The sequence below is a fragment of the Lichenostomus cassidix genome, unplaced genomic scaffold, assembly GCF_008360975.1.
Source record: "Lichenostomus cassidix isolate B80296 unplaced genomic scaffold, HeHo_3.0 HiC_scaffold_39, whole genome shotgun sequence".
Lineage (NCBI taxonomy): Eukaryota > Metazoa > Chordata > Aves > Passeriformes > Meliphagidae > Lichenostomus > Lichenostomus cassidix.
In genome coordinates, this window is record NW_028147446.1 from 1,496,345 (window position 1) to 1,509,803 (window position 13,459).

Sequence of the window (13,459 nt, forward strand, 5' to 3'; positions counted from 1 at the left end):
GAAAATTCCTGTCAGGAATGGGGAAATTCACTCCAAGAAAGGAAAATTTCTTTCAGCAAAGGGAAAATTTACTTCATGAAAGGGAAAATTCACTCCAGAAATGGGGAAATTTCTGTCAGGAAAGGGAAAATTTACTTCAGAAAGGGAAAATTCCCTCCAGGAAAGGAAAGTTCCTCTCAGGAAAGGGAAAATTTCTGTCACAAATGGGAAAATTTCTGTCAGAAAAGGGAGAATTCCTGTCAGGAATGGGAAAATTCCCCCTGGAAATTGGGTTGGAGACATGGTGAGGGGATTTGGGATTTTGTGAGGGAATTTGGGATTTTGTGAGGGAATTTGGGATTTTGTGAGGGAATTTTGGAGACATTGTGAGGAAATTTGGGATATTGTGGAGAAATTTGGGATTTTGTGAGGAAATTTGGGATATTGTGAGGGAATTTGGGAAAGCTGAGGGGATTTGGAGATATTGTGAGGAATTTTGGAGATATTGTGAGGAAATTTGGGGATATTGTGAGGGAATTTGGGGACACTGAGGGGATTGGGGATACTGTGAGGAAATTTGGGATATTGTGAGGGGATTTGGGGGACATTGTGAGGAAATTCGGGACATTGTGAGGAGTTGGGGACACTGAGGGGATTTGGGGAAATTGTGAGGGGATGAGAACATTGTTACTGTGAGAGAATTGGGGACATTGTGAGGAGTTGGAGACACTGAGGGGATTTGGGACACTGTGAGGGAATTGGGGATATTGTGAGGAAATTTGGGTATATTGTGAGGGGATGAGAACATTGTTACAATGAGGGGATTTGAGGGACATGAGGAAATTGGGGACACTCACTGTGAGGGAATTGGGGATATTGTGAGGGGATTAGGGACATTGTGAGGGGTTGGGGACAATGAGGGGATTTGGGGAAATTGTGAGGGGATGAGAACACTGTGAGGGAATTGGGGATATTGTGAGGGGATTTGGGGGACATTGTGAGGAGTTGGGGACACTGAGGGGATTGGGGACACTCACTGTGAGGGAATTGGGGGACATTGTGAGGAAATTTGGGATATTGTGAGGAGTTGGGGACACCTTTTCGAGGCCACTTCGGGACCTTTTCGAGGCCACTTCGGGCTCACTTCGGGCTCGCTCCGGGGCCATTCCGAAGCCGTTTCGAGCCCGTTCCCAGCCCGTTCCCAGCCCGCTCCCAGCCCGTCTCCATCCCGCCCCGGCAGCTCCATGGCGGAGCTCCTCCTTCCCTCAGCCCGGCACCGAGCGCGCCCCGCCGCGCCGCCCAATCAGAAGCCAGAACACCCGTGATTGACAGGCGCTGCCCTCAGGGAGCGAGCGCCTCCGCCAATCAGATCGTGGGCGGGATTCCACCCTGACCAATAGGAGCGGCGGGCGGGCCGCGCTTCTGGGATGATCAACTAATGAGGCGCATCGTGGGTGGGGCCTAAAGGGCGGCCGGTGCCGCGCGCGTGCGCAGGCGGCAGTGAGGGGAGCGGGCGGTGAAGCGGCGGCGGCGGCGGGCGGAGGAGGCCGCGATGGAGCCTGGCTACGGCGGTAGGTGCGGCGCGGCGCGGCGCGGGGCGGGCGGGCGGGCAGGCTCCGCGGTTCCGCAGCTCCTGGGGGAAGCGGCGCTCCCGTCCCGCCGCTCCGTCAGCGGCGGTTCCGTTCCCGGCGGGCGAGCCGCGGGAGCTCCGCCGCAGCGGGAAGCGCAACGCCCGCCCCGCGTGAGGCGGCGGCGCCGCCGATTGGCTGAGCGCCACGTCACTCACCGCTAGGGCGGCGCTGATTGGCCGAGCGGGGGTCGCTGCCTGAGGGGAGGGGGGCGGAAATGGCGCCGGGCCCATTTCTACCGACGACACAAAATGGCGGCAGCGGCTCCTCCTCCCCCCCGCCTGGCCTCAGTTTGCCTCTTCCCCACGGCGGGGACAGCCGCGGAGTCCCGGTTCTCCTCCCGGGAGGTCCCGTGGTGCCTGCCCGGGGATCTTGGCCGCTTTCCGGGGTCCTCACGGGATCTCCTCACGGGGATCGCCCCGGAATTCCCCTTCGCATCCCCTCCGGCTCTCCCTCAGGATCCTCCGCGGATTTCCCTCCGGATTCCTCTCTAGATGCTTGCGGGATTCACTCTTGGGTTTCTCTCCGGATTCACTCCTGGGTTTCCCTCAGGATTCCCGCCTGGATTTCTCTCAGGATTTCCCTCAGGATTCCTCCCTGGATTTCCAATCGAAATTCCACTGGATTTCCCTCAGGATTTCTCCTCAGAATTCCCTTGGATCCCCTCAGGATTCTCCCTGCATTCCCCCTTGAAATTCCCTTGATCCCCTGAGGATTCCTCCCGGATTTCGCTCAGGATTTCCCCACAAAATTCCCTTCGTTCCCCTCAGGATTTCCCCTTGATTCTCTCTCAAAATTCCCCTGGATTTCCCTCAGGATTTCCTCCCGGATTTCCCCTCAAAATTCCCCTGGATTTCCTCTCAAAATTCCCTTGGATTTCCTCTCGAAATTGCCTTGGATTCCCTCAGGATTTCCTCCTGGATTTCCCTCAGATTTCCGCTTGATTTCCCCTCAAAATTGCACTGGATTTCCCTCAGCATTCTCCCTGGATTTCCCATCAAAATTCCCTAAGATCCTCCCAGGATTTCACCTGGATTTCTCTCAATATTCTCCCTGGATTTCCCTCAAAATTCACCTGGATTCTCTCTCAAAATTCCCTTGGATTCCCTCAGGATTTCCTCCTGGATTTCCCTCAGGATTTCCTCCTGGATTTCCCTCAAAATTCCCTTGGATCCCCTCAGGATTCCACCTGAATTCTCTCTGAAAATTCCACTGGATTTCCCTCAAAATTCCCTTGGATTTCTCTAAAATTTCCCTTGGATTTCCCTCAAAATTCCACCAGGATTTCCCTCAGGATTCATCAGGAAACATCTGGAATTCCACAAGAATCAAAACACCTCCGAAAAAAAAGGAATTAGGAAGGGGAAAATCCCAACCTGATGTCATCCGGATCTCAACTTTCTTCTGGGATTTCCCAAAAACCAACAATCTGAGCTGAGAATTCCCAGGAATTCCCTCCATCCAAGCTTTTTTGGGATGGCAGAGGAGAGAAAAATTCCCAAATCCTTGGATTTTGTTCTCTCCTGCCTGAATTCACCCTTTCCTTCTCTCAAATCTGCATTAGGAACTCCAAAAAATCCCCAAAAATCCAATTTTCCTTCATTTTTAAGGATGTCAAGATCCCAAAAAGGACAATTTTCCTTGGATTTTGTGGCTCTGCTGGGATTGATCACCTCATTCCTGCCTGGAATTGATGGAATTCTGAATTTCCCATTGTGGTTTTAAACCTTTATTTCCATGTTTTTAGCAGTTTTTTTGGGAATCAAACCCAGGTGGGAATTCATAAATCTGGATTCAATCCATTCCTACAAATCTTGGATTTTTCTGGATGAAAAACTTGGAAAAAATTCCATCATTTCCGGCTTATTCCTGGGGAAGATTTGGTTGGATTTATGGAATTAATTCTTGGATTTTCAGGAATAAACTCTGAGCAGCTTTCGAGGGATTTTCTCCTGGATTTTTTCCATGGAAAACTAAGGAATTCTCACAATTTTTGGATATTATTTATTGGAATTATTGTTGGGTTTAATTATTATTGTTATTTTTAAAAAATTTTTGTTATTATTAAAGATTTTTCTTCTTCAAAAAAAGATTGTTTTTTTAGAAAGTTTATTATTAAAGACTTTTTTATAAAAATTTTTCTTCCTGGGGAAAAAATTCCTTCATAAAAATCAAGAACCTCCAGAAAATTCATCTTTTCTCCTTTCCCAGTGTTTTTTTTTCCTGTTTTTTCATGGATTTCGTGGATTTTATCCCAAAAAATGAAGACTTTAGGATTTATTCCCCAAAGATTTTCCTCCTGGAATATTGAATTGTGGAATTAATCAAATTCCTGCTGGAATCTCAAGGTTTTTATCTCCATTTTCCTTGGAAAAATAAACAGAATAATGGGAATTGCAACAGCCAAAGACACAAAACGAAGGAATTTCATCCCAAAAGGACAAAAATCCATCGGAAAACAGAGAAATTTGGGCCAAAAACCTCAATTTTTTTGAAAATTCCGGGAAAATTTTCCCTCCAAACCTCAACATTTCCAAATTTCTTTTCCAAAAGCGACCAGGAAAAGCAAATTCTACCCAAAAACCCCCAAATTCTGCTTTTTTTGGGGATCATTCCTCTTTTTTTTCCAGGATAACCTTTGGATTTGGGGGTTTGAAATCCTTAAATTGGGAATTGGGGATTTGGGGATGGAAAAATTGGGAATTTTTCCATTTTTCCTGATCTGGATTTTGGTTTTTTCCTGCAGGATATGGAGCTTGGAGCACTGCAGCCTCCAGCACTCAGGGTGAGTTTTCCCAAGTTTTTCCCAGTTTTTCCTGGAATTCTTTTCCTTCCCTTTTTCTTCTCTTTTTCCTCTCCCTTTTCTCCTTCTTTTCCCCCATTTATTCCTATTTTTTTTTCTATTTTTCTCCTATTTTTTTCCAATTTTTTTTCAATTTTCCCCCATTTTTTCCCAAGTTTTTCCCAACTTTTTCTGGAATTTTTTCCTTCCCTTTTCCTTCTCTTTTTCCTCTCCCTTTTCCCCTTCTCTTCCCCTTTTTTTCTTTATTTTTTTCTATTTTTCTCCTATTTTTTTCCAATTTTTTTCTATTTTTCCCCATTTTTTCCCTATTTTTTCTAGGTTTTTTCCATTTTTTTCCCCCATTTTTCTCCTTTTTCTCCCTTTTTTCTCCATTTTTCTCCCTCTTTTCTTCCTTTTTTCTCCATTTTTCTCCCATTTTCCTCCTTTTTTTGTCTTTATTCTGGTTTTTTCCTTTTTCCAATTTTTCCCTTTTTTCTCTCTATTCCTTCCCTTTTCCTGAACTTTTTCCTTCCCTTTTCCTTCTCTTCTCCCTCTCCCTTTTCCCTTCTTTTCCCCCATTTTTTCCTATTTTTTCCCATTTTCCCCCATTTTTTCCTATTTTTTTCCCTATTTTTTCTATTTTTTTCCATTTCCCCCCATTTTTCTCCCATTTTTTCTCCATTTTTCTCCCATTTTCCTCCTTTTTTTGTCTTTAATTTCTTTCTTTCCTTTTTCCCATTTTTCCCTTTTTTCTCGATTCCTTCCCTTTTTCCTGAACTTTTTCTTCCTTTTTTCCCATTTTTCCCCCATTTTCTCCCACTTTTTTCCTATTTTTTTTCTATTTTTCCCTATTGTTCTCCCATTTTTTTCCTCTTTTTTCTCCCATTTTTCTCCCTTTTTTGTCTTTATTTCCTCTTTTTTCCTTTCTCCCATTTTCCCCTTTTTTCTTTTTTTCTCCATTCCTTCCTTTTTCCTTCCATTTTTCCTCCTTTTTTCCCATTTTTCCCCCATTTTCCCTATTTTTAAAATATTTTTCCATTTTTCCCTATTTCCCTCTATTTTCTCCAATTTTCCTCCCATTTTTCTCCCTTTTTCTCCTATTTTCCTTCTCCTTTTTCCCCTTTTTCCCCAATTTTTTCCCTCTTTTGTCTTTATTTCCTCCTTTTTTCCCTTTTTCTCCTTTTTCCCCCTTTTCCCCATTTTCTCCCTTTTTTCTTTTTTCCTTTTTTTTCCTTCCCCCACATTTTCCTTTCCTTTTTCCTTTTCCCTCCTTTTCCCCGTTTTTTCCCCCAAAATCCCCAAATTTTCCCCAAAATCCCCAAATTTTCCTCCCAAAATCCCCATTTTTTCCCCCAAAATCCCCAAATTTTTCCCCAAAATCCCCATTTTTTCACCCTAAAATCTCATTTTTCCCAAAATCACAATTTTTTTCCCCAAAATCCCCAATTTTTCCCCAAAATCCCCCAACCTTTGCCTGTTTACCCCCAAATTTTCCCTTTTTTCCTGACAAAAATTCCCATTTTTTCTCTTCTCCAGGTTCCTATGCTGCAAACACGACCAGCTGGCAAGGTGGGTGAGAATTCCCTGGATTTTGGGTTCAATCCTCAGGAATTTGGGAATTTCTCTTTCTCCTCATTCAGCTCTGATTGGATTTTCTGTTAATTCCACAATTTTGGGGTTTTTCTGCCTTTTTTCACCTTTTTTTGGTTTTTTTCCATCTTTTTTCTCCTTTTTTTCACCTTTTTTCCTCTTTTTTTCCTTCTTTTCTCCTTTTTTTCCATCTTTTTCCTCTTTTTTTCAATTATTTTTTCCTCTTTTTTCCATCTTTTTTCCATCTTTTTTCCAGCTTTTTTCCAGCTTTTTTCTCCCTTTTTTCTCCCTTTTTTCTCCCTTTTTTCTCCCTTTTTTCTCCCTTTTTTCTCCCTTTTTTCTGCTTTATTTCTCCCTTTTTTCTCCCTTTTTTCTCCCTTTTTTCTCCCATTTTTCTCCCTTTTTTCTCCCTTTTTTCTCCCTTTTTTCCCCTTTTCCCCTTTTTTTAAAATCAATCCTTTAATAACTTAATCAATTCCTTAATTAACGTACTAATCATCAATTAATGACCAATTAATGAATTAATTACTGCAGTTTCTGACTCTTCCAACCCCCAAATTCCTTTGAAATTATCCCAACTTTTCCCTTGATTTTTCCTGCTTGGCTCCAACTTCTCCAATAACAGAATTAATCCTTCAATTACTGAATCAATCCCTTAATTATTTCACTAATAATCAATTAAATAACCAATTAATGAATTAATTACTGCAGTTTCTGACTCCTCCAACCCCCAAATTCCTTTGAAATTATCCCAAAACTTTCCCTTCATTTTTCCTGCTTGGCTCCAACTCCTTAAATAACAGAATAAATTCTTCAAAAACTGAATTAATCCATTAATTAACCCCTAATAAACCCATTTCTTAATTAATTCTTCAATAATTGAAGGGTTCTGACTCCTCCAACCCCCAAATTCCTTTGAAATTATCCCAAAACTTTCCCTTCATTTTTCCTCCTTGTGTCCAACTTCTCCAATAATGGAACTAACATCTTAATGATTGAATTAACTCCCTAATTAACCCCCTAATAATCAATTAATAACTAATTAATGAACTAATTACTGCAGTTTCTGACTCCTCCAACCCCCAAATTCCCTCAGAATCTTCCATTCATTTTTCCTGCTTGGCTCCAACTCCTTCAGTAATGGAATTAATCCTTCAAAAACTGAAATAACCCTTTAATTAGCCCATTAATTACCCAATTAATTAACAATTCATTAATTACCTTCCAGGCTACGAAGGCTACGACTACTACACCCCTCAGAGCTCCACCCCAGCCGGTTCCTCCTACTCCTTCACCCCTGAAATCACAGAATTAATCCTTCAAAATCTGAATTAACCCCTAATTAATCTCTAATAATCAATTAATAACTAATTAATGAACTAATTACTGCAGTTTCTGACTCCTCCAACCCCCAAATTCCCTCAGAATCTTCCATTCATTTTTCCTGCTTGGATCCAACTCCTTCAGTAATGGAATTAATCCTTTAATAATTAAATTAACCCTTTAATTACCCCATTAATTACCCAATTAATTAACCAAGTCATTAATTACCTTGCAGGCTACGAAGGCTACGACTACTACACCCCTCAGAGCTCCACCCCAGCTGGTTCCTCCTACTCCTTCACCCCTGAAATCACAGAATTAATCCTTCAAAATCTGAATTAACCCCTTAATTAACCCCCTAATAATCAATTAATAACCAATTAATGAGCTAATTACTGCAGGTTCTGACTCCTCCAACCCCCAAATTCTCTCAGAATCTTCCTTTGATTTTTCCTGCTTGGCTCCACCTCCTTCAGTAAAGGAATTAATCCTTCAAAAACCGAATTAACCCTTAAATAACTCCCTAATTACCCCATTTATTAACTGATTAATTAACCAATTCATTAATTCCCTTGCAGGCTACGAAGGCTACGACTACTACACCCCCCAGAGCTCCACCCCAGCCGGTTCCTCCTACTCCTTCACCCCAACCACCACCTCCAGCTCCTCCTGGGAGAACCCCAAAAGCGCTGAGCTGGCGTTTCCCGCCGGCGCCGCCGAGCTTTCCGGAACCTTCCAGGGGATTCCCGCGGAAAATTCCGATTCCATCATCGCCAAGATCAACCAGCGCCTCGACCTGCTCTCCAAGGAGGGAGCTGGGGAGGCAGGGGACGAGCAGGACAGGTGGGAAAATGGGAGAGAATTCCCAAAAATTCCGTGGGATTTTGGGTTTATTCCCGAATTTCTGGGTTGGGCTGTTTTATCCCCAAATTTCAGTATTTTTCCTAGAGTTTTTCCCAAAAATTTGAGTGATTAATTCTGGATTTTAACTCAGGAGAGGTGGGAATTTCATCCAAAAATTCCCAAATTCCATGGGTTTTGGGTTTATTCCCGAATTTCTGAGTTACGCAGTTTTATTCCCGAATTTCAGTGTTTTTCCCAGTGTTTTTCCCAAAAATTTGAGTGTTTAGTTCTAGATTTTAACTCAGGACAGGTGGGAAAACTGGGAAAGAATTCCCAAAAATTAGGGAATTTGGGTTTATTCCCGAATTTTAGAGCTATGCTTTTTTATTCCCAAATTCCAGAGTTTTTCCCAAAAATTTGAGTGATTAAATCTAGATTTTAACTCAGGAGAGGTTGGAATTTCATCCCAAAATTCCGTGGAATTTAGGTTTATTCCCAAATTTCTGAGTTAGGCTGTTTTATCCCCAAATTTCAGAGTTTCTCCAAAAAATTTGAGTGATTAATTCTAGATTTTAACTCAGGAGAGGTGGGAAAACTGGGAAAGAATTCCCAAAAATCTGCAGGTTTGTGTTCATTCCCGAATTTCAAATCTTTGTCTTGTCCCAGATTCTCATCTGGATTTTTTCCAGGTTTTTTTTTCCTCTTCTATCCCATTTTTCCACTACACTAATCCCAATTTTTCCCCAATTTTTCCCTTTTTAATCCCATTTTTCCACTGCTCTAATCCAAATTTTTTCCTGATTTTTTTTCCCCCTGTGATCCCATTTTTGCAGGTTTTTTCACCCATTTTTCCAGCATTCCAATCCCAATTTTTCCCCAATTTTTTCCCATTTTTGCACCACTACAATCCCAATTTTTTCTCAATTTTTCCCCGATTTTTCCCCAATTTCCCCCAATTTTTCCCTGACTTTTCCCCGATTTTTTCCCCGATTTTTCCCCAATTTTCCCCCAATTTTCCTCCCATTTTCCCCCAAGTTTTCCCCAATTTTTTCCCCTTTTAATCCCATTTTTCCAGTTTTTTTCGCCCATTTTTCCCACCACTGTAATCCAATTTTTTCCAGGATTTTTTTCTCTCTCTAACCATTTTTTTTCCAGGTTTTTTCCAGGATTTTTCCATGACTCTAACCCATGTTTTTCTGTTCTTTTCCAGCTCTTTCCGCTTCTCCTCCTTCCCCTCCCAGCCGTTCTGCCCTTTCCCTGAGCAGGAAATTCCCTCTGGGAATCACTGTGAATCCTTCGCCATCCCCACCCAGAATTCCCACAAATCCAACCCCAAGTTTTCCCTCTTTATTCCCATTTTCCCACCACTCCAAGCCCAATTTTTCCCCAATTTTTTCCCATTTTTGCACCACTATAATCCCAATTTTTTCCCAATTTTTTCCCGATTTTTTCCCCCTTTAATCCCATTTTTCCAGTTTTTTTCACCCATTCTTCCCACCACTCTAACCCAATTTTTTCCAGGTGTTTTCCAGGATTTTTCCATGACTCTAATCCATGTTTTTCTGTTCTTTTCCAGCTCTTTCCACTTCTCCTCGTTCCGCTCCCAGCCGTTCCGCCCTTTCCCTGATCAGGAAATTCCCACTGGGAATCGCTGTGGATCCTTTGGGATTCCCACAAATCCAACCCCAAGTTTTCCCTCTTTATTCCCATTTTCCCACCACTCCAAGCCCAATTTTTCCCCTATTTTTTCCCATTTTTGCACCACTATAATCCCAATTTTTTCCCAATTTTTTCCCCTTTTAATCCCATTTCTCCAGGTTTTTTCACCCGTATTTCCATCACTCTAACCCAATTTTTCCCAGGTTTTTTCCACTCATTTTTCGATGATTCTAACCAACTTTTCCTTATTTTTTTTCCAGCTCTTTCCGCTTCTCCTCGTTCCCCTCGCAGCCGTTCTGCCCTTTCCCGGATCAGGAAATTCCCTCTGGGAACCGCTGCGGTTCCTTCGCCATCCCCACCCAGAATTCCCACAAATCCAACCCCAAGTTTTTCCCAGTTTTTCTCCCCTTTATTCCCATTTTTCTACTACTCTGATTTCAGTTTTTCCCAATTTTTTTCCACCATTCAAACCAATTTTCCCCCCAACTTTTTCCCCTTTTAGTCCCATTTCTCCAGGTTTTTTCGCCCATTTTTCAACCACTTTAACCCAGTTTTTGCCAGATTTTTTCCATGACTCTAACCCATGTTTTTCTGTTCTTTTCCAGCTCTTTCCGCTTCTCCTCGTTCCCTTCTCAGCCGTTCTGCCCTTTCCCTGACCAGGAAATTCCCTCTGGGAATCACTGCGGCTCCTTCGCCATCCCCACCCGCAGCACCTCCAGCTCCACCTCCAGCTCCTCCCTCCGCCTTCGCTCCGCCCCTCGCTGCCGAATTCCCGCCAGAATCGCCGAATTCCCGCGCTGGGCCGACTCCCAGTTCCCGCCAAACCGCGGCCTTCCTCCCTCCTCCTCCTCCTCCTCCTCCTCCTCCTCCTCCTCCTCCTCCCGCCCTCTGCCCTCCCTCTTCTCCCAGGCCTTGGCGCCGCCGGAATATCCCGGGGATTATCCCGAATATCCCGCCGATTATCCCGAATATCCCGGAGATTATCCCGCGGATTACCCGGGAGATTATCCGGGGGATTATCCCGGCGATTATCCCGGGGAATACCAGGAGTATCCGGATTATCCTGGCGATTTCGGGATGCTGGGAATGCCGGCCGTGGGCAGAGCCGGGAATTTCGGGATGGGCAGGAGGAGCAGGGAGAGGATGGGAGCTTTTCCTTGGAATGCTGGCATGGTGAGTAGGGAATTCCGGGGATTTTGGGGGGTTTGTCGGGGTTTTCCCACTTTTTCCCAGGTTTTCCCACCTTTTCCCCAAATTTTCCCGCTTTTTTTGAGGTTTTTCCCGCCTTTTCCCAGGTTATCCCAGGTTTTCCCACCTTTTTCCCAAATTTTCCCAATTTTTTTGAGGTTTTTCCCAATTTTTCCCACTTTTTCCCAGGTTTTCCCACCTTTTCCCAAAATTTTCCCGCTTTTTTTGAGGTTTTCCCCAAATTTTCCCGCTTTTTTTGAGGTTTTTCCCAATTTTTCCCGCTTTTTTCTTGCTTTTTCCCACTTTTTTCCCAGGTTTTCCCCAATTTTTCCCACTTTTTTTCCAGTTCTTCCCACTTTTTTCTTGGTTTTTTCCACATTTTTCATGGGTTTTCCCACTTTTTCCCACTTTTTTCCCAGTTTTTACCCAATTTTTCCCACTTTTTTCCCAATTTTTCCCACTTTTTTTCTGTGGTTTTTTCCACATTTTTCATGGGTTTTCCCACTTCTTCCCCACTTCTTCCCCACTTCTTTCCCACTTTTTCCCCACTTTTTTCCAGATTTTTCCCAATTTTTCCCACTTTTTCCCACTTTTTTCTTGGTTTTTTCCACACTTTTCATGGGTTTCCCCACTTTTTTCCCACTTTTTTCCAGGTTTTCCCCACTTTTTCCCACTTTTTTCCTGGTTTTTTCCAATTTTTCCCACTTTTTTCTTGGTTTTTTCCACATTTTTCATGGGTTTTCCCACTTTTTCCCACTTTTTCCCACTTTTTTCCCAGTTTTTACCCAATTTTTCCCACTTTTTTTCCAGTTTTTCCCACTTTTTTTCTGTGTTTTTTTCCACATTTTTCATGGGTTTTCCCACTTCTTTCCCACTTTTTTCCAGGTTTTTCCCACTTTTTCCCACTTCTTTCCCAGGTTTTCCCACTTTTTCCCACTTCTTTCCCAGGTTTTCCCACTTTTTCCCCAAATTTTCCCACTTTTTTCTTGGTTTTTCCCTCATTTTTCCCCCTTCTTGCCACTTTTTCCCACTTTTTTCCAAGTTTTTTCCAATTTTTCCCACTTTTTTCTTGGTTTTTTCCACACTTTTCATGGGTTTTCCCACTTTTCCCCACTTTTTCCCAATTTTTCCCACTTTTTCCCCAGTTTTTTCCAGTTTTTTCCCAATTTTCCCCCAATTTTTCCCACTTTTTTACTTGGTTTTTTCCACATTTTTCATGGGTTTTCCCACTTTTTCCCACTTCTTTCCCAGGTTTCCCCACTTTTTTCCCACTTTTTCCCCACTTTTTTCCAGGTTTTTCCCACTTGTCCCCCACTTTTTTCCAGGTTTTTCCCAATTTTTCCCACTTTTTCCCACTTTTTTCTTGGTTTTTTCCACATTTTTCATGGGTTTTCCCACTTTTTCCCCACTTTTTTCCCAGCTTTTTCCCACTTTTTCCCACTTTTTCCCCAGTTTTTTACAGTTTTTTTCCAATTTTTCCCACTTTTCCCCACTTTTTTAGTTGGTTTTTTCCACATTTTTCATGGGTTTTCCCACTTTTTCCCACTTCTTTCCCAGGTTTCCCCAGTTTTTTCCCACTTTTTTCCAGGTTTTCCCCAATTTTTCCCACTTTTTTCCAGGTTTTCCCCAATTTTTCCCACTTTTTTCCAGGTTTTCCCCAATTTTTCCCACTTTTTTCCAGGTTTTCCCCAATTTTTCCCACTTTTTTCCCAGGTTTTCCCACTTTTCCCCAATTTTCCCACTTTTTTCTTGGTTTTTCCCTCTTTTTTCCCCCCTTCTTGCCACTTTTTCCCCACTTTTTCCCACTTTTTTCCAGTTTTTTTCCAATTTTCCCCACGTTTTTCTTGGTTTTTTCCACATTTTTCATGGGTTTTCCCACTTTTTCCCCACTTTTTCCCCACTTTTTCCCCACTTTTTCCCCACTTTTTCCCCACTTTTTCCCCACTTTTTCCCCACTTTTTTCTTGGTTTTTTCCACATTTTTCATGGGTTTTCCCACTTTTTCCCCAATTTTTCCCACTTTTTTCTCGGTTTTTTCCACATTTTTCATGGGTTTTCCCGCTTTCTTCCCAGGTTTTTCCCACTTTTTCCCACCTTTTCCCAGGGTTTCCCCATTTTTCCCACTTTTTCCCCAATTTTTCCCACTTTTTCCCACTTTTTTACCACTTTTTTTCCAATTTTTCCCACTTTTCCCCACTTTTTTTTGTGTTTTTTTCCACATTTTTCATAGGTTTTCCCACTTTCTTCCGAGGTTTTTCCCACTTTTTTCCCACTCTTCCATTCCCACCCTTAATTCCCGGATTTCCCCCAAAATCCTTGGATTTTTCCCCAAAATCCTTGGATTTTTCCACCCCTGAGACGCTAATTCCCAAGATTTCTCCCCCAAAACTCTTAGATTTTCCCCTCCTGACTCTCCGACTTCCAGGATTTTCCCCCAAAATCCTTAGATTTTGCCTCCCCTGAGGCTC

At 42.7% G+C, this 13,459-nt stretch overlaps 1 protein-coding gene across 1 annotated transcript in view; it reads left to right on the top strand.

Moving 5' to 3' along the window:
* The first annotated feature begins 1,437 nt into the window (after positions 1-1,437).
* Positions 1,438-13,459, top strand: part of LOC146422680 (A-kinase anchor protein 8-like) — a 33,200-nt gene continuing 21,178 nt past the window's right edge. Inside the window, exons 1-6 of the mRNA XM_085045785.1 lie at positions 1,438-1,550; positions 4,354-4,392; positions 5,926-5,958; positions 7,881-8,145; positions 10,065-10,230; positions 10,366-10,977. Of these exons, the coding sequence (XP_084901911.1) occupies positions 1,532-1,550; positions 4,354-4,392; positions 5,926-5,958; positions 7,881-8,145; positions 10,065-10,230; positions 10,366-10,977 (1,134 nt within the window). The 5' untranslated portion in view covers positions 1,438-1,531. The remainder of the gene's footprint in view (positions 1,551-4,353; positions 4,393-5,925; positions 5,959-7,880; positions 8,146-10,064; positions 10,231-10,365; positions 10,978-13,459) is intronic.